This window comes from Eubalaena glacialis, chromosome 4 (genome assembly GCF_028564815.1).
Source record: "Eubalaena glacialis isolate mEubGla1 chromosome 4, mEubGla1.1.hap2.+ XY, whole genome shotgun sequence".
In the NCBI taxonomy this organism is placed as follows: domain Eukaryota; kingdom Metazoa; phylum Chordata; class Mammalia; order Artiodactyla; family Balaenidae; genus Eubalaena; species Eubalaena glacialis.
Window position 1 is genome coordinate 180,865,897 of NC_083719.1, and position 23,789 is coordinate 180,889,685.

Here is a 23,789-nt window from a genome sequence, read left to right on the forward strand (position 1 = left end):
CCATTTGGTAACCATAAGTTTGTTTTTGAAGACTGTGAGTCTGTTTCTGTTTTTGTTGTTGTTGTTGTTTTAATATTTATTTATTTATTTGTCTGAGCCTGGTCTTTAGTTGTGGCACACAGAATCTTTGCTGCTGCGTGCAGGATCTTCATTGAGGCCTGTGGGATTTTTTTTTTTTTTTAATTGCGGCATGTGGGAACTTTTAGTTGTGGCGTGTGGGATCTAGTTCCCTGACCAGGGATCAAACCCAGGCCCCCTGCATTGGGAGCGTGGAGTCTTGACTGCTGGACCACCAGGGAAGTCCCTGTTTCTGTTTTGTAATGCATTTTATTTTATTAAAAAAAATTTTTTAATTCCATTGTAGTTTTTATGGGGGAAACTTGACAGGATTCTACAGTTTATCTGGAAGAAAAAAAAAAAGACAATGAAAATAGCCCAGGAATTTTGCAAAAAGTGGAGTATCAGATATTAAAATATATTCTAAAGCTACTGTAGTTAAAACAGAGCAGCACTGGGACAAACAGAGAGATGAATCCTGGAATAAAGTAACCTGCCTCCAATGGGCCCCATTTTATCAGATAAAGTCTGAGTTGCTTCACACACACCCTTCTGCCTGTCCCTCCAGCTCCCCTCCCACCAACATCATGACTTAGTCAAAGTTCACCATATCTTCCTTTGCATGTGCATTTTCTCCTGTTTGGAGTACCTTTCCTTAAGTGTCATCCCTACAGGCTGTCTCCCCAGATCCTCTACGACAATGATGTGTCACCTTTTCTCTTCCCATAGACTCCAGCTCCCATCCCTGTTACCCCCTTACCATAAACCATAGCTTGAAAATCTGTCTCCTCCTCTCAGCTTTGAGGCCCAGGATGGCAGGGATTATGTTCCCCTCAAGGACCTGCACAGTGCCTGGAACACCGTAGGTGCTCAATAAATGCTAAATTAATAGGGGAAAAATCTGTAGACTCACTTTCGATCGTAATATTTTCCAAATGGGTTAAAGAGTTCAATGTAATTTCAAATCATTCTTTAAACAAACATTTTTTAAAAATTTTATTGAGGTAGGACTTCCCTGGTGGCACAGTAGTTAAGAATCCGCCTGCCAATGCAGGGGACACGGGTTCGAGCCCTGGTCCCGGAAGATCCCACATACCACGGAGCAACAAAGCCCGCGCGCCACAACTACTGAGCCTGCGCTCTAGAGCCCGCGTGCCGCAACTACTAAAGCCCGCACGCCTAGAGCCCGTGCTCCGCAACAAGAGAAGCCACCGCAATGAGAAGCCGGCGCACCGCAATGAAGAGTAGCCCCCGCTCGCCGCAACTAGAGAAAGCTTGCGTGCAGCAACAAAGACCCAACACAGCCAAAAATAAATAAATAAATTTATTTAAAAAAAAATTATTGAGGTATAGTTGATTTACAATGTTGTGTTAATTTCTGCTGCACGGCAAAGTGATTCAGTTATATATATATATATTCTTTTTCCTATTCTTTTCCTTTATGGTTTATCACAGGATATTGAAATAGTTCCCTGTGCTATATAGTACGACCTTGTTGTTTACCCATTCTATATATAATAGTTTGCATCTGCTAATCCCAAACTCCCAATCCTTCCCTCCCCCACCCCTCCTCCCCCTTGGCAACCACAAGTCTGTTCTCTATGTCTGTGAGTCTGTCTCTTCAACAAACATTTATTAAGTACCTACTGTGTGCTCAGGGCACTGGATGAAACAGGGGCCAAAATCAATCAGTTCCCTGTCCTTATGGGGAGACAGATGGCAAACAAGGAAAGAAATAAATAATATATATTTTTTTAGATATTGAAAGTATATAGCTATTAGATTCATAAAACAGAGTGACTGGAAAGACAGTGACTGGAGAAGGTCCACGTTAGGCCTTTAGGGGACTGGAACACACAGGTTGAGCCCCCAAAGGCAGAAGGTGGCCAAGTGAACAGGTGCAGGGAAGAACAGTTCAGGAAGATAGAGTAGCATGCGCAAACGCGCTGCGGTGGGAAAGATCCAGGGTCCAGGTCCCTCACCCAGACACTGGGACAGGAGCGTCAGTCCTTCCAGCTTCCACCCAAGGTATCTTCCAAATACACAAATCCCACCGGGTAACTGTCCTGCTTAGAGTGTTCCCGAGGCTCCCTGTCCCCTGTGGATCATATCCAAGCCCTTTAGCCCTGAGCTGGGCACCACTCGGCCTCTGCGCTCCCCGCTACGGACCCGAACGCCCTCACGGGCAGTCACTCCAGGCCCCACCCCAAGCCACTCCCCACACTCTCAGCGCCGGGACAGTGCGGTCCATCCCGCCTCACCATTGGACAGTTTCGGAGAGCATGGAACGCTGGTTGGCTGACGTGGCCGTCAGTTAGGGTCAAGGCCTTGATAACCGGTCCCCGAGCTTCGAGGGGGCGGGCTCGGGTGCGGGCGCGGCTGCGGCTGCGGCTTCAGGTAAAGCGCCAGCTTTCGGGGCACCGATGGGATCCTGGGGGGATTAGGGTACGCAGCGGGACGGGGCGCTGCGCTTCTAGCCCCTTTGCGGGCTCAGCGCGCTGCGACGGGGGGGTGCTGTGTCCTCTGGCTGGGACCCCTCCCACACTGGGAGTCCCGGGTGGGCGGCGAGCAGAGTCGGGGGGCTCTGGATTCTTGAGGTCTCCTACTTCCCGCCCTTCAGGAGCGAAGTGGGGGGTTTTGTTCGCCCCCTGGCGCCGCAACCGACTTCGGGATGCTTTCACAGAGTCCCTCCTGGACAGCTTGGGGACCCGGGTCCATCCCCTCGCTCTGGACCTGAGTGTGTGTGTGTGTGTGTGTGTGTGTGTGTGTGTGTGTGGCGGGGGGTGATTCGGAAACGGTGTTGGGGGGAGGGACGGATGGCCCCCGGGCCGGCAGACAATGGACAACGGATGGAACCGCCCGGCGGCGTTTCCTGTAGGAAACTGCTCTGTCTCCGTGAGGCCGTCCTGAGGGGACAGGGGGGTGGGGGGTGCTGACCTCAGTACCTCCCCCTCCCCCTATCATCAGCCTCCACTCCCACTTCAGGGGTCTGAGAGTCCCGCCCCAAAGTTAGGGGGTGCCACCACCCAGAGCCTCAGTCCGGGAAGACGCCCCCCTCCCCAAGACCGGGATCTGCACTGCCCGTCTCGTACCCCACCCCTCAGGTTTTGTGAGCACGGCTGGGAGTCCCAAAATAGTCCCTGGGGCGGGAGTGGGGGCGTGTGGCGTGGGCTCTGACGGCCTAATAAAGGGGTCTCAGGCAGAGGATCCGGATCTAACCTTGCCAGCTCGGGCAGGGAGCGGAGGAGAGGGGAGGGCAGTTGCACGCCTCCACTCCGGTGAGGCTGCAGCCCCTGGAGCCGCCACGGTTTGGGCCTGCTCTTCCCACCGGGGACACACGCAGGGTACAGGCGGGAGTGCAGGCTGGGAGGGCCGACCCCCTCTGGCTCTTTGCCCCTCCTGGGGAGGGGAGGGCTGTTTATAGAAAGCCGTCAAGTGGAGGGGTCAATGCAGAAACACTGGCAAAGCTGCTGGGTTCAAATCCTGCTTCTGCCCATGTACGACTTTGGCTGGGTCACTTAATCACTGTCTCAGTTTCTCCATCTGCACAATGGAGGAAAGAATAACCTACCTCAAAGGGTTTACCTAGGATTTTTTTTAAAGTTAACACACATAAATTGCTTAGAATAGAGGCTAGCCCGTAGTAAATGGCAAAAGTCATTGGCATATTTTTATTTACCATTCTTGGGGCATCCACCCATTTTTCAGGTCAGTCTCTGGGTCTGGCTGCTCCAGCTGGTTTGGGTCTTAGGAATGGCTCACAGCTGTTTTTTTGAATTCCCAGGGTCTCAGATTTGGGTGTAACCAGGTCCCTGGGGGGGGGGGGCGGCTGACTCCACGGAGTCACACGGCCAGCTGTGTGTGAGGCAAGCCCAGACCCCTAAGCCCCAGCCCAGGTTTTTTCCATGACCCAGCTCTTCCCTGGCAGTTTCCTGAAAACAAGTCCTGAGAGGCACTGGCTGTCCTCCGTGTTGCCCTGCTGGCCGGCCCCTTACAGCCAGTGTGAGGGGACGGGAAACAGCTGCTTCAGGACTGGAAGTTCCCCGTCACTCTCCCTCCTTGGGGTGGGTTGGGGGAGGTGTCAGGGACCCAGGCTGGACAGAGGTGGTGAGTGGGAGGGTTTCCCCAGCTGTGGAGTAGAATGAGTCAGGTAGACCAATGGGTGCTCAGTTGCTGGTGGGTATTAGGCACGCAGGTGGTCATCAGGAGTGCAAGAGACCAGAAGGGGTGACTGGGAAGGTTGCCAGGTGGTTAGCACAGATGAGCAGTAGGTCAGGAAGAGTACAGATCGGGTCTGGCAGGCACTTGCTGGTGGAGGGCTGGGCAGACAAGAGGTCCCCCCCAGAAGATGAAAGCCCAGTCTGAGGGCATTTCCCATAGGCAATTGACTTAACTGCTTTATGCCTTCATTTCCCCCATCTGGAAAAGGGGGAACCATCCTACCTTGCAGGATTATACTTGTGGGGGGGGGGGGTTTGCATTTAATCAGGCCAGGCGTAGAGTAGGCACTCGATACAAGCTGCTTTCCCTTCCCTGAGGGTTTTTCGTGTGAGCTCTTCAAAGCCCCATCTTTCCTGCCCTATGCTCTCTGAATCAAATTTCTGGACTCAATATTTGTCCTTGTTAAATATCACGTTATTAGATGTGGCCCAATCTCCCCAGTTTCTTAGAGCCTCCATCACATCACCTGAAGTGTCTCTATCCCTTTAGCCCTAAGCACAGCCACAGCTCTGGGTTTTTTGTTTGTTTGTTTGTTTTTGTAGTTTTGTTTTCTTCTTTTTGGCCTCAACACATGGCACGGCTTGTGGGATCTTAGTTCCCTGACCAGGGATTAAACCCGGGCCCTCAGCGGTGAAAGCACCGAATCCTAACCACTGGATGACCAGGGAATTCCCTAGCCACAGCTCTGACAACCTGGGTGCTTGTGGTTCCACTACAATCTCTTACAAGTCAAGGGCAGAGCCCTGTGGCACTCCAGTAGAGACATCCCAGGAAGACTGGTATCCATTGATTTGCATCTTTGGTGCATCTGGCCCACAACTCTCCATTATTCCTAAAGGATCTCACAAGTGACCCTGGTATAAATTCAGATGTACATGAGCCCTCGAAGGGCTTCCAACCCTCGCCTTCCTCTTCTGAATGTTCACACTCCACCCCTTTGAGCATCAATTTCTAATTTTCCCCAGGGACCGAAGAAAACTCAGCAGGTCTGGAATGCACCTCACCCTGCCCCCGCCCCAGCTGCTCTTGTTCTCTTGATCATCATCCTCTTTTTTTTTTTTTGCCACGCCATGTGGCATGCAGGATCCTAGTTCCCCAACCAGGGATCGAACCCTTGCCCTTGCCGTGGAAGCACGGATTCCTAACCGCTGGACCACCAGGGAATTCCCCTCTCTTCTCCTTTTGATGCCCTTCCTGCCTCCTCCTGCCCAGCAGGCTGAGGCCTGGCATGTGAGGGTCCCCACAGTCAATCATTCCAAACTTCCTTTTTTTTTTTTTTATAAATTTATTTATTTAATTTATTTATCTTTGGCTGCGTTGGGTCTTCATTGCTGCGCGCGGGCTCTCTCTAGTTGCGGTGAGCGGGGGCTACTCTTCGTTGCGGTGTGTGGGCTTCTCATTGCGGTGGCTTCTCTTGTTTCAGAGCACGGGCTCTAGGTGCACAGGCTTCAGTAGTTGTGGCACGAGGGCTCCGTAGTTGTGGCTCACGGGCTCTAGAGCACAGGCTCAGTAGCTGTGGTGCACGGGCTTAATTGCTTCGCGGCATGTGGGATCTTCCTGGACCAGGGCTCGAACCTGTGTCCCCTGCATTGGCAGGCGGATTCTTAACCACTGCGCCACCAGGGAAGTCCCCATTCCAAACTTTCAAGGCCACTTGAGGGAGGAGGGAGGAGAGGGCCTCTGTGTGTGGGGGGTGTTGGGGTGGTGGTGGAGAGGACCTCTTGGGTCTGTTTACTCACTCAGAGTCCGGACTGACCCCAGAGGCACAGCCAGAGGGACAGGGCCCAGCCCCACTCTCACCCCCTCTGGGGGCTACTCCAGGAAACATGGCCAAGTTTGCCCTGAATCAGAACCTGCCTGGTAAGTGTGCAAAATGGGATTTGCATGTGTACAGATCCACACTTGGCACCCAGATGCAGACACAGCCCTGCAGCTCCCTCCTTTGCAGAGTGGCCAGAGGGCCCTTTATAAAGGTGGACAATGTCATGGCTTAAAATCTGCCTCTGGTGCCCTGTCACAGGTGAAATAAAACTCCATCTCCTCATGGTGGCCCAGAAGGTTCCCCACAATCTGGTCCAAGCCCACCTCGTCTACTCCTCTCCTCCCTCCCTTCCTTCCCTCTTCTCTGCACATCCTTGCCTCCACCGGCTCTTACTCAGGCCCACCCTGGTCATTCCACCCCAGGGCCTCTGCATGGGCTGTTTTCTTTTAGGAACCTCCTGTCTCAGCTGCTTCCTCCCCCTCATTCAGGGCTCAACTTGTAAGTCCCCTCCTCAGGAAATCTGCCCTGACAGCCAGAGCCCAAGTCTGTCAGTTATTCTCTATTTCATCTTGGAATTATTATTATTGCCCTAAGCACCATTTGGAACGACTGTTTATCTGTCTCCTATAAGAGGGCAGGGATGCTTGTCTTGTTCACTGCTATGTCCGCAGCACCTAGAAAAGTGCTTGGTACATAGTAGGTGCTCAATTAACGTGTGAACGCTCGACTTTTTGGGAGCAGAGAGGCGTTTAAGCCTTGGGTGTGCAATCCAGGTGTGCAGGGTTTGGTGCAGGTGGAGTCGTGCAGGCGTGTCGTGGGGCAGTGGGGACGCGCTCTCAGGGTCTCTCCGGCTTGACGCCCCTCCACGCCCCTATCATGCCCACAGACCTGGGCGGCCCTCGCCTGTGCCCCAGCGCGACTGGGGGAGCTCGCAGCCCGAGTTCGCCCTACTCGGTGGAGACGCCCTATGGCTTCCACCTGGACCTGGACTTCCTCAAGTACGTGGAGGAGCTGGAGCGCGGCCCCGCCGCCCGCCGCGCCCCGGGCCCCCCGCCCGCGCGGCGCCCCCGCGCGCCACGGGCCGGCCTCACAGGCGCGCGCAGCCCAGGCGCCTGGACATCCTGCGAGTCCCTGGCCAGTGACGATGGCGGAGCACCGGGCGCTCTCTCCCCGGGCGCGCCGTCGGGGCTGATGCTGCCGCCGCTATCGCCGCGCGCACCCGTGCGCAATCCGCGCGTCGAGCACACGCTCCTGGAGACCAGCCGGCGGTTGGAGCTAGCGCAGGCGCACGAGTGCGTGCCCAGCCCCGGCCGCGCGATCCCGCGCAGCCCGCGCGGGTCCGGCCACAGCAGTCCCGCACCCAACCCGGCCCCGGCCTCGCCCGGCCCCGCGCAACTGCAGCTGGTGCGCGAGCAGATGGCCGCGGCGCTGCGGCGCCTGCGCGAGCTCGAGGAGCAGGCGCGCGCGCTGCCCGAGCTGCAGGAGCAGGTGCGCGCGCTGCGCGCCGAGAAGGCGCGGTTGCTTGCTGGGCGCCGGCAGCCCGAGCCCGACGGGGAGGCCGAGGCGCGCCCGGACAAGCTTGCTCAGCTGCGGCGGCTCACCGAGCGCCTGGCCACCTCTGAGCGCGGCGTTCGCGCCAGGGCCAGCCCCGGGGCTGACGGCCCCGACGGGTCGGCTTCTAGCCTCAGCGAGGGTGCGCTGCAGGTCCTCGACGGGGTGCCCCAGACGCTGGATACAGGCACCCAGACCGTGCCGGAGACTCAAGAGGCGGGAGCCCAGGCGGTGCCCGAGACCCAGGAGGCCGGCGTGGGGGCAGCTCCCGAGACCGTCGAGGCGGAAGCGTGGGTGACGGAGGCTCTGCTGGGGCTGCCCGCGGCCGCCGAGCGCGAGCTGGAGCTGCTTCGCGCCAGCCTGGAGCATCAGCGCGGGGTGAACGAGCTCCTGCGGGGTCGCCTGTGCGAGCTGGAGGAGGCCCGCGAGGCTGCCGAGGAGGCACAGGCAGCCGAGGAGGCACAGGCAGCGGTGGCGGCCCGGGCCGAGCCGTGCGAGGCTGCCACCCAGACCCCGTGGGGTTGTGCCGAGAGGGCCACGCAGACCGAGCCCGCTGTGGAGGCCCCTGCCCCGACGCAGGAGAACCTGCCCGGACCCACGGATGGGGACAGGGCAGTGGCACCCGCGGGTGAGTCCCCCTCCCCGTCCCTCGCTGAGCCCTGGTTTGCTGGCCACCGAATTCGAACTCAGTGTCTTCATCTGATCTCCGCCAGGTACCCTCAAATCCATTATGAAGAGGAGAGACGGTACACCTGGCGCCCAACCCAGCCCCGGACCCAAGAGCCTGCAGTTTGTTGGGGTCCTCAACGGAGAGTGAGCACTTTCCCCCTCCCCATGGCAGCATCTTCTGGGACTGGAATGGGGTTTGAATCCCAGCTCTGCCCCTCGCTCGCGGCGTGGTCTTGGCAAGCCTCAGTGTCCTCATCTGTAAGATGGGAACAGTCACTCCCACCTCGCAGGACTCCAGAATGAGCCCCCAGGGGAGGCTCAGCAGATGCCTCCCACCCTGCCCCCAGGTACGAGAGCTCATCCAGCGAGGGCGACAGCGACAGCGAGGACGGCGCTGCTGAGCTCCCGAGGAGCAGTTCGTCGGGCTCAGGAGACGACAGCGGCGGGGGATCCGACTCCGGGACCCCTGGCCCTCCCAGCGGCGGGGAGGCCCGGGACCCCGAGCCGGAGGCAGAGCAAGAGCCTCAGCCGGGTGCGCAGGGGAGGTGAGCAGCGCCGCGGACACGGAATAGGATCGGCTGCTCTCTTTCCCGTCTCCCCACTCCCCATCCCAACCCCTCCTTAGCCTCTCCCTGTCTCCGTCTCCCTGGCAGTAGGTGCGAGCTGAGCCCGCGTTTGAGGGAGGCGTGCGCAGCGCTGCAACGGCAGCTGAGCCGACCCCGCGGAGTCGCCCGTGACAGTGTGAGTGCAGGGAGAGGCCTTCGCAGGAGTCATAGGCCCGCCAGGGACCTCCTCTGACGCCTACCTAGGGAAGAGCATCGGGTTCTTTAGAGTTAGGAGGGTCCCAAGTTCCGTCACCTCGCGCCAGGGCCCTCCACGGATCCCAAGCTCTCCAAAGGGCTCTTCGCCCCAGGACAGGGCTGATCTTTCCCTGATTTCCCAAAAGAGGTCCTCCCCAAGCCCCAGCCCCACTCCCGGACTCCCCAAAGACAAGCGCTCACCGCCTTCCGCCACTTCAGCTTCTTCCAAAGGCTCTTCCTCAGAAGGGGAGCATCCCTGCCCCCTCGAGCCGGATACCCACACTAACTGTACTCCCTCCTCGAAAGGGGCGTGGCCCTAGGAGCGACCATCCTCCCCTGCCTGGGTTCCCAGTCCCGCCCCCACACCCTCCCTGCCACCCCGTCCTGGACCCTCGCCGATGTCTTTCCCCCGTCCTGGCAGGGCGCGGCGCGCCTGGTGGCCCAGGAGTGGTTTCGAGTGTCGAGCCAGCGGCGCTCTCAAGCGGAGCCCGTGGCCGGGGTGCTGGGCGCGGTGGTGCGCCTGGGACGTGAGCTGCTGGAGCACGTGGTGAACCTGACGGATGGCAACGGGAACACAGCCCTGCACTACAGCGTGTCCCATGGGAACCTGGCCATCGCGAGCTTGCTGCTGGATACAGGTCAGCACTGAGGAGGGGTGGGGAGGGCACCAGGGAGTAGGGAGCCAGGGAAGGGAGAATCTGGGCAGGTCCTGGCTGGGAGGACCTGGAGAAGGATGCAGAGAAGGGCTGGCCAGGCAGAGGGCACCACTGGCCCTTCTCTGGAGGTTACATGACCCGTTGTGGATAGATTGACCGCTCTGAGCTGTGAGCTCTGCCCTGACCTGCCTCTCACTTTGCAGGGGGAGGGTATTCTGGGCTTTGGGATTGGGTAGACCTAAATGTAGAGGAATTACTTCATCTCACCAGCTTTAGCTTCCTCCTTTGTGAAACGGGGGATGCAATGCCTCCCTCTCTGGGCAATTGTGATAACACACACGTAGAACAGCGCCAGGCACGCAGGTCAGTCAATGGTCCCCATGCCTTCTGTCCCTGAATATCCAGCCTTGGCATTCACCTCGTTCCTGAGCCCCAATATCCATCCACTGCCTCTTCAGCCTCCAGGGGAGGTAGTCACTGGTCAGGGCTGTGACTACCTCCTGGGCTGGGACACTGGGCCTGCAGTCCTCCACCACCAGGTCCTGCATTGGCCCCATCTCACACACATTTGTATCATCTGTCTCAACGTTTCCCCCTCTGGAGCAGAGATACACACATCCAGGTGTTGCTGAGCCCACAGACACATATTGAGAGCCTTCCAGGTACCAGTGCAGTGCCAGGATGGGGGTGGGCCACCCCCATGGGACTCACAGCAGAGGGGACAGTGGACAGTAGACAAACTGATTGTCCACCAAGAGCTCTCCTGGGTGTCCTCCTTCACGTCCAGTATCCTCTGGGGCCTGCCCTGCCTCTCATTCTCACTGCAGGCTGAGGCAGGTCCTGCTGTCCCATCCCGCATGCCACCCCCCTAAATACACAGATCCATCCCATTTCTGCAGGTCTTGGTGACCGGGGGGAAGGGCACAGCTCCTCTGGGCTGGACATGGAGCTGGGGCTTGGGAGGAGGGGACAATGCATGAATTCAAAAGGTATTTCCTGGGACTTCCCCGGCGGTCCAGTGGTTAAGACTCCACACTTCCAATGCAGGGGGTGCGGGTTCGATCCCTGGTCAGGGAACTAAGATCCCACATGCTGCGCGGCCAAAAAAAAAAAAAAAAAAGGTATTTCCTGGGCAGCTCCTGTCTTTTTTTTTTTTAAGCTTAAGTTCTTTTTATTCTTTTTTTTATACATTTATTTATTTATTTTTGGCTGTGTTGGGTCTTCGTCTCTGTGCGAGGGCTTTCTCTAGTTGCGGCGAGCGGGGGCCACTCTTCATCGCGGTGCGCGGGCCTCTCACTATCGCGGCCTCTCTTGTTGCGGAGCACAGGCTCCAGACGCGCAGGCTCAGTCGTTGTGGCTCACGGGCCCAGTTGCTCCGCGGCATGTGGTATCTTCCCAGACCAGGGCTCGAACCCGTGTCCCCTGCATTGGCAGGCGAATTCTCAACTGCTGCACCACCAGGGAAGCCCGGCAGCTCCTGTCTTAAAGGGGGCTGAGGACTGGGGCTGTGGAGGGTGGCAAGACAGTCATCTTGGTTGCAAGGCCCGAGGCTCCTCGGATCCTCTTATTCCCTGCATTTGAACACGCCCCCCCCTTCAGCTCCAACTTTCCAGACCTTGCCGTGGGCCTTCTGGTTCTCACATGGGTCAGCCCCTCTGGCCCTCCCCTCCCCCAGGACCCAGAGCCCTCAGTGCACCCTCCACGCAGGGGCTGTTTTCTCTCATCTCCCTGGAATGAAGGGCCTGGACATGGCTGTGTCCTCCTTGTTCTTCATCTCCACTTCCAGACCGTTTCCCCTTCCTCCTTAAGTCCCATCTTGGAGCCTCTTATTGATCAGACCACTACTCCCTCCGCCCCTTCTGACTTCTCCCTCGTACCTCGTCACTCTTCAATTCTTGAATCTTAGCTCCTGGCTGGTTCTCCTCCTCTCCAGCCTAATCCTCACCAATATCAGTTTCCTGATGGATGATCCCTCCCACTTCCTGGCTTCTCAGTTCCTTTTTTTTTTTTTCTGGCCATGCCACAAGGCATGTGGGATCTTAGTTCCCCGACCAGGGATCGAACCTGCACCCCCTGAAGTGGAAGCGTGGAGTTTTAACCCCTGGACCGCCAGGGAAGTCCCTTCTCAGTTCCTTGACCTACTCCTCTCCCTTCACCCTGATATCAGCCTTACACTTTTAAGGTCATCACAACACCTTGATGTCATCAGTAACTATGCCCCCTCCATAATCTCACTTCCTAGCATTCTCTCCTGAACTCTCACCTTCCAACATCTCAGCTCACTGTCTCCTGTTGCCCGACTCCCACAATCCTTGAACCTCGTGGGACCAGTATCCATTGCTCCCACCCCATTTCACTGTTCTGTCTCCTTGCCTCCTGGCCTATCATTAACTACTCCTTTATGTACCCCCCTTTCAAACCCCTCCCCATACGCCTCCCTCACCTCACCCTACTTGCCTGGCAGACCCCAGTGGGGCACACAGTAGACCCTCAAGTGTTTGTTGAATGAATGAATGAGCTTTCATGAACAGGGGCTCTGGGTGTGTGTGTCGGGGGAGCAGAGATAATTATCAATTTTACTCGATAATTATCAAGTTAACATAATTTCCAATGGGGTAAGGGCCATGACAAAATAAAACCAGGGGAGGGAATCAAGAAACAGGGTGATCCTTTAGCTTAGCAAGGCCTCAGGGAAGGGAAAGGGAGAGGGAAAATAGGTGGGTCCCCTGGCTAGCTGCAGAGACCCCACTTTGGTTATTTCTCTGAGCCCCCTTCTGTGCCCAACACCCTCCACCAAGGTCACAGAAGCTTGTGGATGGAATGGACACCTAGAGAGTATGCCACACAACTAGGGAACGCCCTTAATCCTGACTTAACCCTTTTACTCAACCCTTTTACTCCCCAGCCAGTTGTCTCAGATCCCCTCTCACTAGGGCACTGTCTCCATGACCCTGATCCACTCCTTTCCCCAAACCTCTCCCACCCATTCATCTCTGCAGACTGTCCCTAGACTTGTGGAGCTTTCAGAATGGTGGGGTACATGAGCATTAAACATTCTGGGGAATGAGGTCCAGAAGCAGGTGCTGTGCTGTGAGGAAGAGGGCCAGGATGGTAACAGAACTGACCCCAGAGGAAATGGAGCTGATGTCTGTGTTCAGTTCGGAAGGATGGGCAGCAGTAACCAGGCTGTTAGTTTCCTAGGGCTGCTGTAAAAAAGTGCCACAAAGTACCACAATGTGGGTGGTTGAAAAGAGAAATTCATTTTCTTGCAGTTCAGGAGTCCAGAAGTCCAAAATCAAGGTGTTGGCAGGGCTGTTTCCTTCTTAAGGGCTCAGAGGGAGAATCTGTTCTGTGCCTTTCTCCAAGCTTCTGGCGGTTGCCAGCAACCCGTAGCTTTCCGCGGCTTATGGCAGCTTGTCTTCTCTGCCTTCTGCATCACATAGCTCTTCGTCTTTGCTTCTTTCGAGGATACCAGTCATATGGAATTAGGGCCTACCATAATGACCTCATCTTAACCTGATTATGGTTTGCAAAGATCTTATTTCCAATTAAGGCCACATTCACAGGTACTGGCTGTTAGGAGTTCAACATATCTTTTGGCGGGGCGGGGTGGGGGGTGGTGGGGGAGGCGGAAACAATTCAATCTGTAACATAGGCTTAGGGGAAAAAGGACAACTCCAGAGGAAGGAACAGAAGTTGATGACAGAGCCTCAGAGGCAGTGGTGAACAACAGCCTGTATTCCAGGTGCAGTGGGGAGACACAGGAAGGCTCTAAATAGGAGACAGGGCCAAATATCTTTTGATCTCTTTCTGGCTGCTGCATGGAAACTGGAGTGGACTTGGACACCAGGGGGGCCCGGCTGGCATTTCTCTGGGGGAGCAACAGTGGTGGCTTGGTGGGTAGTAGCTGTGAAAATAGAGCTGTCCATTTATCTCATTCATCGAGCAGCTACTAGGTGGCAGGTATTACTCTAGGTACTGGGGGATACAGCAGCGGACAGAACGAAGCCCCCAACACAGTTTGAAATAGGGAGGTGAGGAAACTTCACTGAGATGAGATGCGAGCAGAACCCTGAAGGTAAGGGAGGAGCCATGTGGATCTTGGCGGGAGAGCCTTGTAGGCAGAGGGAACAGTAAAATCACGCATGACCCTCAGTGACCAACCTGACTGAAGAAATGAACCTGAGGCTTGGAGGGAGGCGAGTGGACTAGGGGGTGTCGGCTTCTTGGTGGACTGATCCCTCTTCTCTCTCCCAGGGGTCTGCAAGATTGACCACCAGAATCGAGCTGGCTACTCCGCCCTCATGCTGGCCGCACTCACCTCTGTGGGGCGAGAGGAGGACATGGCCGTGGTCCAGAGACTCTTCCGCATGGGCAGTGTTAACGCCAAGGCCAGCCAGGTACGTAGATACCTCCTCCCTGGCTCCGAGTCCAGGGGTCTTTCCCACTTCTGGAGTCAAATGTCTGTGACCCCCCTCTTTTCCCCGGAGCCCACACCAGCCCTGTCCCCTTCTTTCCCATTCCCCAGACGGGACAGACAGCCCTCATGCTGGCCATCAGCCACGGCCGCCAGGACACGGTAGCGGCCCTGCTGGCATGTGGGGCAGATGTGAACGTGCAGGATGCAGATGGGGCCACAGCGCTGATGTGCGCCAGCGAGTATGGGCGCCTGGACACTGTCCGGTTGCTCCTGGCCCAGCCAGGCTGCGACCCCGCCCTCCTGGACAACGTGAGGGCTGGACAACCCTGGGGCTGGTGGGGTAGTCACGCCTTGGTTCAGGGACCTGACTGTCCCTATCATCCCTCAGGAGGGCACCAGTGCCCTGGCCATTGCCCTGGAGGCTGAGCAGGACGAGGTGGCCGCCCTGCTGCACGCCCATCTGAGCTCAGGCCAGCCCGGTCCCCTGGTGAGTGCAGCCCCAGCCCCAAGAAAGAGTTTCCCAGCTGCACAGCTCAAGGATCCCAAGTGAGCCCCAGGAAGGTGGCTTCTCTTCATGCACCCCGGGGGGAGTACCAGGGGTGGGGAACCTGCGTCTGAATTCTATGTGGCTGGGATTTGATGTTCAACCTGCAGAACACCCTCAAGGGCCCTCAAGAGCTAGACACACCTTCACTTTACAGGTCATGAACCTGAGGCCTCCAGAGGGGACATGCCATAAGGTCAGAGTAGAGCTGTCAGACCTAGGTCAGACCATGTCGTGTCAGTGGACTGCCTGTTACTGCCCCCAGGGAGGCTCACAGCAAAGGAATAAGGGGCCCTTTAGAGTGAGGGGGCAGGGGAGGGGGTGCAGGCTCCCCACAAGTCAGAGCTTCAGGGTTGGAGATGATGAGTTTGCCAGCAGCAGGCAGGAAGGGCTGGTTTGGGGGCAGAGCACTCAGTTTGTCCCCAAGGGGGAGAGGCTTATGTTCAAAAGGCAAGTGCCAGGCTGTTCTCAGCACTTTCATAATTAAAAATCATCCTGGGACTTCCCTGGCAGACCAGTGGTTAGGACTCCGCACTTCCATTGCAGGGGGCACGGGTTCAATCCCTGGTCAGGGAACTAAGATCCCACGTGCCTCACGGCGCGGCCACGAAGCAAAACACCAACTCATGCTGTGAGCCTAGCCGTCCCGCACTCTCCTGTAGAGATGGGGGAAAGGAGCCAGGGAGGCCAAGTGCCTCTTCCAGGTCACATGGGACAGAGGTGGGATTCAAACCCAGGTGCTCTGGCTCTGCTGTAAAAGGTGGGGTTCCTGCTTAGGCAAGGTCAGTGGACAGAGGCAAGACCTCCACTAGGCTAAGCAGCCCTGAGTCTAAGGGGGCTGAAAGCCAGTGTCCTACAGGAGACTGACAGGAGCCCCCCTCAATCTCTCTCACCAGCTGCCCTCTGACCGCCCCACGGCCAAGCCTAGTGAAGGAGGCTGCAGTGACGGTGGAGAGGACCCCCAACCTCAGTGACTGGCCTGACACACTGGACCTGGATTGGGGGAGAGCTTTCCCTCACCCACCTCGACCTCGGGGCACAGCAAGGGTCAGGGTCCACAGGGAGGGGCTCAGCTTGAACTCTGCAGGGTGAGGTGGGGCCTGAGGCACTCTGGTCCACTCACTCCTCCAACCTTCTTCCTTAATAAAACATTCCTAACTCAGCTTGTCTTGTTTTGGAGATACACACAGACACGTGGTTCTCCCTCCTCAAAAAGAAAACGCGTTGTTGGGGAAGACAACACCCCCGCCCCCCTTCCAGAGTGCAGTGGGTCAGTGCAGACCATCTGGGGGTCCCATGGAAGGGTTTTATAAGCTTAGTGGCAACCCAGACAAAACCCCAAGTTTACACAGAATATAAACGCTTTATTAACAGCAGATCATCCTCGTGGGCCAGGTGGTCGACCCAGACATCCAGGACCCTGTAAACAAACCCAAGTATGAGATGCTGACAGGCCCCCCTCAGCAAGTGGCAAACTCCCTCCCCCGTCTTGCCAATCTCAGCAAACCCTTTCTTCACACCCCGCCACCAAGAGCCCCTCATCAGTATGCTTGGTGAAACCTCCCTACCACCAGCCAAAGGTCTAACAGGGACCTACTCTGTTTCCCACTCCAGTTGTGCACTCACCAGTCCCAAGTTCAGCGCAGCCTCCGAGCCTCTCGCTCTGACTCCAATAGGGTGAGCACGTCGCCCTCGCGCACGGGGCCTTTCACGTTTCGGATGATGGAGCGGCTCGTGTCATCCATGAATTCTACGCGCACCTATGGGGTTGACGGGGGCGGGGGGGGGGGCCGGACCGGGAAGAAGTCAGGGTCGGCCACAAACTCGCACCGTGGGATAGACAGCTGATTTGGATTCAGAGAACGTGTCCGCTTAGACACACTTAAAAAGGGGACTGAGCCTGGGAAGTAGGTCTGGGCCGGGAGAGAAGCCGGAGAGGGGCCGAGGCGTGGAGAACAAAGCTCTCGAGCGCCAAAAAAGCCACTGGTGGGGGACAACTGCCGCTCTGGGCCCGTCGGGGACGGGAGCACAATCGTGAGGCGTGGAGCTACACAGTGGTCGTTGGGATTGGCTGAGCCAGGAGAACGAGGTATGTCAGAGCCCGAGGAATGAGGTCGACCGAGCCCAAACCCGGTGGGCAAGCCCTCGGCAAAGGCTCGGACCCTCCGTGAGCTTTGGGAAAAAGGGTACGTATCGGTTCTCAGATACCAGGGCACAGAAGTCATCATCAGAGACTCAGACCCCAGACCCCCCCCAAGCCCCCGCCTCCTCGTCTCTCCAGCTCACCTGCGTGCACTGTCCCTGCGAACCGGTCCTGCCCAGCACCTTGGTGACCTGGGGTAAAGAAACTGGGATCAGATCTGGACCACCCGGTTCCCCTACTCCTTCCTCCCTCATCCGGGCCCTCAAACCCGGGCTTCCGCCTCACCCTGGCAAGCTTGATGGGCTGCACACGGCTCGTATCCATGATGGCGGCGCGGCGCCTGTCGGGCGTAGAGGAGTCACGTGCTTCGGAGAGACCATTTATAAGGCGTCCTAGCCCCGCCCACTCCCGCTCTCGCGAGACCATACTCCATGTTCCCAGCAGTCTTCGCGGGAGAGACGTCACCGGCGCCCTTCAGCGCAGGGGAAAGATGGCGTCTGCTACCCGTTTCATCCAGCGGCTGCGGAACTGGGCATCCGGGGTGCGCGGGGCGGGAAGGGCTGCACTGGGGAGGGTGGGGCTGTGGGCTCCGTGCGCCCCGGACACGCTCCCGTTACTCACCCCCCTCCTGCACCTCTGGGGCTGAGGCCAGTGGTGCCGAGATTCCCCTAATAAGACGGGACCCCGCGCTCAGCCCGGAACCTCCAACTCTTGACCCTTCCAGCTCAGGGCACGCCCACCTCCACCCCCAGCCCTTGGCCCTCTCTTGGCTGGGGTCCCACTTAGGCCTGGGATTTACCTAGTCCTTCTTAGCTTTGGATCTTGTGGCCCCGGCCCCCAGCTTTCCTGTTCACCTCCAGGGCCCATATCCTTGTCTCCAAATGCCCATCTCCCGCCTTCCCTTCATTTGTCCAGCCCCGGACTGCCCCAGGTTCTCTGGCCTTCTGGGGTGCCCTGCGGGCTGACCTCCTTCCTCTCTTTCTCCCACAGCAAGACTTGCAGGCGAAGCTGCAGCTGCGTTACCAGGAGATCTCCAAGCGGTGAGCAAGCCCCGCTCGCTGCCCGGACTGCAATCCTGTCCTTCTTCCATCAAAAACAAAACCCCTGTTCTTTTGGATCCCTGAAACACTGGGCTGAAATCCTGCCTCCAGCCGCCTAGCTTGCTGTGGAGGCAGAGGTTTGCCTTTAATCTTGCTGGACTATGTCGGAGAGTGGTGCTCGTGGAACAACCAGATGGGGCTTGAATTATGAGTGGGAATCCTCAGTGTGATTTGCAGTCCTAAGTGTGGCCCTGCTAGTTAGTGTTATCATCCCCAAGCTACACATGAAAATATTTGAGGCTCGGAGAGACTAAATCATTTGCTTAAAATCACTCAGAAGCCAGCAAGTGACAGCTGGGATTTGAACCCAGAAGTGTCTTGATTTCAAACTCATTTGAGTCCAAAAATTACTTGACATTTACAAACCCCTGCTGTGTCCTCAGCCCTCTGGGATACCAGTGCGAACAGGAAAAATTCTTCTCACTCCTTTCATGGAGCTCATATCCTGGGGAGGAGGGAGAAACATAACATAGTAGGGAAATAAACATAGCAAATAAAAAACATTGTTCTAGAATGCTCTGAAGACAAAACAAAATGAATAAGCCGGAGGGTGGCTACCTCAGATCAGGTAATCAGGAAAGGTCTCAGGGATTGATTGACATTTGAGTCACCTGAAATGCCAAAGGATAGTTATTAAAGAAAACATTCCGGGCAGAGGGAGCAGTAAGTGCCAAGGCCGTGCAGCCCGCAGAGCCAGAAGTAGGAAGGAGGCTAGTGTGGCTGAAACACTTTGAGGAATGGGGAATAGCGATATGTATGAGTGGCAGGCAAAGGTAAGGCAGCCATGGAGGGTTAGCATGAAAAGAAGAACAATAACATTAAAATAACCAAATCTATGTGAATGCCTACATGTTGTGACTGATTCCAAATATCAAAAGTTTTAAATTGCTTTTCCATCCAGGGCAGTTGATACAGTTGAGGAAACAGTTTTGTAAAATTTTCAACTTTTTTTTTTTAAAGGATAATGGCGCCCCCTAGTGATTCATTTAGGCCTTTCCGTTGGGCGCTGGTTCTTTTTATCCTTTCTCTGCTCGTTTTCTGTTGGTCTCTGCCCAACAGAGGGTCATCTCTGCACTCCAGGGGTTAAGCAGATTCTAACTTCAACACAGGATATTGCTTTTATTTATTTTATTTTATGTACTTTAAAAATTTTATTTATTTATTTATTTATTTAAATTTATTTATTTATTTGTTTTGGGGTGTGTTGGGTCTTCGTTTCCGTGCGAGGGCTTTCTCTAGTTGCGGCGAGCGGGGGCCACTCTTCATCGCGGTGCGCGGGCCTCTCACTGTCGCGGCCTTTCTTGTTGCGGAGCACAGGCTCCAGACGCGCAGGCTCAGTAGTTGTGGCTCACGGGCCCAGTTGCTCCGCGGCATGTGGGATCTTCCCAGACCAGGGCTCGAACCCGTGTCCCCTGCATTGGCAGGCAGATTCTCAACCACTGCACCACCAGGGAAGCCCTAGTTATTTATTTATTTTTGGCTGCGTTGGGTCTTCATTGCTGCGCACGGGCTTTCTCTAGTTGCAGCAAGCGGGGGCTACTCTTCGTTGTGGTGCGTGGGCTTCTCATTGCGGTGGCTTCTCTTGTTGTGGAGCACGGGCTCTAGGCACGCGGGCTTCAGTAGTTGTGGCTCACGGGCTCTAGAGCTCAGGCTCAGTAGTTGCAGCGCATGGGCTTCGTTGCTCCGCGGCATGTGGGATCTTCCTGGACCAGGGCTCGAACCCATGTCCCCTGCATTGGCAGGCAGATTCTTAACCACTGCGCCACCAGGAAGTCCTATTTAATTTTTTTTTAAGTTTTAAAAAATATATTTGTTTATTTATTTTTGGCTGCATTGGGTCTTCGTTGCTGCGCGCAGGCTTTCTCTTGTTGCGGCGAGTGGGGGCTACTCTTCGTTGCGGTGTGCAGGCTTCTCATTGCGATGGCTTCTCTTGTTGCAGAGCATGGGCTCTAGGCGCTCGGGCTTCAGTAGTTGTGGCACTCAGGCTCAGTGGTTATGGCACACGGGCTTAGTTGCTCTGCGGCATGGGGGATCCTCCCAGACCAGGGCTTGAACCCGTGTTCCCTGCATGGGCATGTGGATTCTTAACCATTGCGCTACCAGGGAAGTCCCTAATTTATTTTTTGTTTATTAAAAAAATTTTTTTTGGCCATGCCGCACGGCTTGTGGGATCTTAGTTCCCTGACCAGGGATTGAACCCGGGCCATAGCAGTGAAAGCGCCAAGTCCTAACCACTGGACTGCCAGGGAATTAGGATACTGCTTTTAATATTAAGTTTTTAAACTTTGTTTTTATCTGTATTTCTTTTTTTTCCTTTGGTACAACGACTATCACTTGTTTTAAGAAAAACTTAAGTCCTGGCAAAATGATTATCAGAAAAAAGTTGGTTAAAAACCCAGATGAGGGACTTCCCTGGTGGTGCAGTAGTTAAGAAACCGCCTGCCAATGCAGGGGACACGGGTTCGAGCCCTGTTCCGGGAAGATCCCACATGCCGCGGAGCAACTAAGCCCGTGCGCCACAACTACTGAGCCTGAGCTCTAGAGCCCGCGAGCCACAACCACCGAAGCCTGCGCGCCTAGGGCCCGTGCTCCGCAACAAGAGAAGCCACCGCAATGAGAAGCCCGTGCACTGCAACGAAGAGTAGCCCCCGCTCGCCACAACTAGAGAAAACCCATGCACAGCAAAGAAGACCCAACGCAGCCAAATAAATAAATTTTAAAAAAACAAACAAACAAAAAAGATGAATGAGAACCCGATCTGTTTATGATTTTTCCATCTTTTCTGCCCTCCCCCTCTGCAATGGTTTCCAGGGAAGCTCATCTTTTGTTAGCGATTTTGTTTGTTTTTATTTTGTTAGCGTCTTTTGTTAGCGAGGTTAGCGATTCGTTTTCAGGCCTCAAACTTTGTATATTGACCCCAGGGTTTAGTCCAAGCGAGGACAGAGCTCTGTTCACTCCCCCTCTGGCGGCAGCGACCACGAGGTGGCAGCAGAGACCTCAGAGGATAAAATTCTCTTTGAGTAATGAGGCTTGATCCCAGTAGAGTTCTTCAGAGAGTTCCGGAGAGAACTGGAAACCCAGAGGTTCTGCAGCCTGGCCTTTGGGGACAAAACCCCTCAGAATGAGCCAAGTCTGGGGTTGTTTCCCAAGCGTTTGCTGACCATGATTACTTGGTAGGTGATGGGCAGAGCCCCAGGCCCCAGCCTCTTCATTTCCCGAGGACCTGCGGTGGAAATGAGGCCAGCTGCCAAGCTCTGGACCATGGAGGGGTGGGAACAGGCCTCCCTCATGAAAAGGTCCTCCATACCCGCCACATTTGGGGCAGGTCGGGGACCTGTGGTGGGGCAGACCCAGGCCTGGCCTTCCAGCACCTTCACATCCAGTGCAGGGGCTCCCACCTGCTTCTGGGCATTGGACCCTCCCCAGGCATATGGTCATGGCATTGTATCAAGGGATACCCCTGGCCTGCAGCAAATCCCAGGGGCTGCCGACCCCAAGCCTCATGACTGAGGTGATGGGCCCATGTTCCAGCCCAGCCATGCAGTGAGAACGACTTGTCATTTTTGTTTCAGTGCCCATGTTCTTTTTCCTCAGAACTCAGCCTCCTCCCAAGCTCCCCGTGGGCCCCAGCCACAAACTCTCCAACAATTACTACTGTACACGTGATGGCCGCCGGGAAGCCACGCCGCCCTCGATCGTCTTGTCCTCACAGAAGGTGCTGGCGTCAGGGAAGCCAGCAGAGAGGTGAGGATGCCTCAACACCCCTCCTGCGACCAGCCCTCTCTCCTGCTTGTGCTTTTCAAGGTCCCAAGTCTCTTGAGCATCAACTGTGGCAGGAAATGTACTGCCGGGGGCTTTTCATCTGAGAGCTCATGAATCCCTACCCACCCTGGGTGGGTTTCCTGCAAAGCAGAGGAAGCTCCAAGGGCCCTTCAAGGGCCTTGGAAGAAGCCCAGGCATTGTTGTTTTTGTAATTTTATATTCTTCTTAAAGAGAGAATTGTATAAACCTCAGGCCCCTCAAAACCCACTTTGGTCCCTGGCCTCAGGCATTGTCTCTTAATTAAACAGGAACAATAATGTTATTTACTTCAGAGAGTTCTGCTGGGACAGAATCCCACAGGCTGGGTGGCTTATAAACAACAGAAAATTGTTTCTCGTGGTTCTGGAAGCTGGGAAGTCCAAGTTCAAGGTCCCTGCAGATTCAGTGTCTGGCACTTGCTTGATTTATAGATGGTATCCTTATTTTTGCCACACCACGCAGCATGAGGGGTCTTAGTTCCCCAACCAGGGATCGAACCCATGCCCCTTGCAGTGGAAGCGCTGAGACCTAACACTGGACCACCAGGGAAGTCCCCACAGATGGTATCTTTTTGCCATGTCCTCACATGTTGGAAGGGGCAAGAGGTCTCTAGGGTCTCTTATAAGGGCACTAACCCCATTCATGAGGGCTTCACCTTCATGATCTAGTCACCTCCCAAAGGCTCCACCCCGTAACGTCATCACGCTGGGGCGTAGGATTTCAACATATGGATTTTGTGTGGACACATTCTGTCTATAGCAGAGTTGTTATGAGGATTAATCCTCATAATTAAAATCTGTAAGCTCAGGAATGGAGTCAGTGCCATATCTGCCTCCTGATAACTCCATGAGTTAGGCAATGATGGCCCCTGCTGCAGAAGAAGAAATTGAGGCACAGAGAGGCCAAGTGACCTGCCTGGGTCACACGGCTGGCGGGTAGTAGAAGCATGATTTCAAAGCAGTTTGCCCAGACCCCCAATGGTGGTCCTTGGCCCTTCTGCCAGTGTCCTGTTCTGGGGCAGCGGGAGTGGGGTGCGAGTGGGAAGGGGTGCTGGAGGAGGAGCCCAGCTATTCATGCTGGTTCTGGGACCAGGAGCCAAGGCACGCCGACCAGGGGTTCACGCGGGGCTCGGGGCAGAAAGGGGGCTTGTCAGCTCACCCTTTGGGGGACCGCATTGGAGGGCTCTGGACATTCTGAAACACCCTGCACTCTGGCCTCCAGATCCATGGTGTCAGCAGATGTGTTCCTGCCGGGGCAGGGGGGTCTCCCTCAGCTTCCTCCACACTTCTTTGGAAACCTGGGCCTAACTCAAGTCTGTTTTCATCTTCCAGCTCGGCTGTAGCAGCCACTGAGAAGAAGGCTGTAACGCCAGCTCCTCCCATAAAGAGGTGGGAGCTGTCCAAGGATCAGCCTTACCTGTGACACTGTGCCCCAGGGCGCCTGGCTAAGCCCTCAGGGCCACTGGAGTGCTTCCTCTTCCTTGGACTTTGGATTCCCTCTGGGGACAACATGACCTAATTTATAAAAAATATATATTGAGTTCTCCAGAATCGCTTCTGTTTTTACTTTTGAAAGGACACACGGGCTTACTTGAATTTCAGGGAGAAGTTGGTGCCAAATCTCTTAATCCCATGAACGCTGCAGGAACAGGGGAGGATAGTGGTTCTCGAGCTCCAGGGTGACGTGCTGTCACTGGGCACAGAGATGTCACCATCCCTTTCTCAAGGGCCTGGCTCTAACTCTGAGAGTGTCAGAGCGGGTTCCAGGACCTCTGGGTGTTTAGGGGCACTGACTGTAAAGGACAGTGCGGCGGAACAAAAACGGCTCGCTTCCCTCTCTCCCGAGAGCTCTCCTAGCCATTGCTTGTGCGGACATTCACCAGCAGCCTCCCAGTGCGGCCCCCGCCTGACCTTGACCACCCTGCCGCTCAGCAGGGACGGCAGAGGACCGTGAGGTGGCTCACAGAGAAGGCTCACCTAGGCCAGTGGGGAAAGGCCTCCCTGAGCCAGGAACGTTTCTGTGTGGGCCTGGGGGGCGTGAGGCAGAGTCAGCCCAGGAAAGGAAG

At 55.8% G+C, this 23,789-nt stretch overlaps 3 protein-coding genes across 4 annotated transcripts; 2 read left to right on the top strand and 1 right to left on the bottom strand.

Annotated features, from left to right (window-relative positions):
- Positions 1-2,422: 2,422 nt before the first annotated feature.
- KANK3 (KN motif and ankyrin repeat domains 3) lies at positions 2,423-15,842 on the top strand. Of its 2 annotated transcripts, none has more exons than XM_061190579.1 (11): positions 2,423-2,454; positions 6,022-6,138; positions 6,927-8,219; positions 8,305-8,404; positions 8,608-8,805; positions 8,914-9,001; positions 9,482-9,698; positions 13,974-14,116; positions 14,245-14,445; positions 14,525-14,623; positions 15,577-15,842. In XM_061190579.1, the coding sequence occupies exons 2-11, from the start codon at positions 6,105-6,107 to the stop codon at positions 15,652-15,654; spliced, it is 2,451 nt and encodes an 816-aa protein (XP_061046562.1). In that variant the 5' UTR covers positions 2,423-2,454; positions 6,022-6,104; the 3' UTR covers positions 15,655-15,842. The 2 variants fall into 2 exon arrangements, with proteins under 2 accessions (XP_061046562.1, XP_061046563.1); XM_061190580.1 differs by having other exon boundaries at positions 8,917-9,001.
- Positions 15,843-16,023: 181 nt separating this feature from the next.
- RPS28 (ribosomal protein S28) lies at positions 16,024-17,175 on the bottom strand. Its single transcript, XM_061188802.1, has 4 exons — positions 17,109-17,175; positions 16,967-17,014; positions 16,307-16,440; positions 16,024-16,100 (listed from the first exon to the last, which is right to left on the bottom strand). Exons 1-3 carry the CDS (start codon positions 17,145-17,147, stop codon positions 16,318-16,320), a joined length of 210 nt encoding a protein of 69 aa, XP_061044785.1. The 5' UTR covers positions 17,148-17,175; the 3' UTR covers positions 16,024-16,100; positions 16,307-16,317.
- A 103-nt stretch (positions 17,176-17,278) lies between these two features.
- NDUFA7 (NADH:ubiquinone oxidoreductase subunit A7) lies at positions 17,279-23,274 on the top strand. The gene is made up of 4 exons (XM_061190584.1): positions 17,279-17,364; positions 17,814-17,863; positions 21,518-21,667; positions 23,056-23,274. The coding sequence occupies exons 1-4, from the start codon at positions 17,314-17,316 to the stop codon at positions 23,144-23,146; spliced, it is 342 nt and encodes a 113-aa protein (XP_061046567.1). The 5' UTR covers positions 17,279-17,313; the 3' UTR covers positions 23,147-23,274.
- The last annotated feature ends 515 nt before the right edge of the window (positions 23,275-23,789 follow it).

Coding starts and splice junctions, on each gene's coding strand:
- KANK3 (XM_061190579.1), top strand. CDS start 6,105: ATGGCCAAGTTTGCCCTGAATCAGAACCTGCCTG. Junction 8,405..8,607: donor GTTGGGGTCCTCAACGGAGA/GTGAGCACTTTC, acceptor CCCTGCCCCCAG/GTACGAGAGCTCATCCAGCG. Junction 9,699..13,973: donor GAGCTTGCTGCTGGATACAG/GTCAGCACTGAG, acceptor TCTCTCTCCCAG/GGGTCTGCAAGATTGACCAC.
- RPS28 (XM_061188802.1), bottom strand. CDS start 17,147: ATGGATACGAGCCGTGTGCAGCCCATCAAGCTTGCCAGG. Junction 17,015..17,108: donor AGCCCATCAAGCTTGCCAGG/GTGAGGCGGAAG, acceptor TCTTTACCCCAG/GTCACCAAGGTGCTGGGCAG. Junction 16,441..16,966: donor CGCAGGGACAGTGCACGCAG/GTGAGCTGGAGA, acceptor TCAACCCCATAG/GTGCGCGTAGAATTCATGGA.
- NDUFA7 (XM_061190584.1), top strand. CDS start 17,314: ATGGCGTCTGCTACCCGTTTCATCCAGCGGCTGCGGAACTGGGCATCC. Junction 17,365..17,813: donor TGCGGAACTGGGCATCCGGG/GTGCGCGGGGCG, acceptor TTTCTCCCACAG/CAAGACTTGCAGGCGAAGCT. Junction 21,668..23,055: donor TCAGGGAAGCCAGCAGAGAG/GTGAGGATGCCT, acceptor TTCATCTTCCAG/CTCGGCTGTAGCAGCCACTG.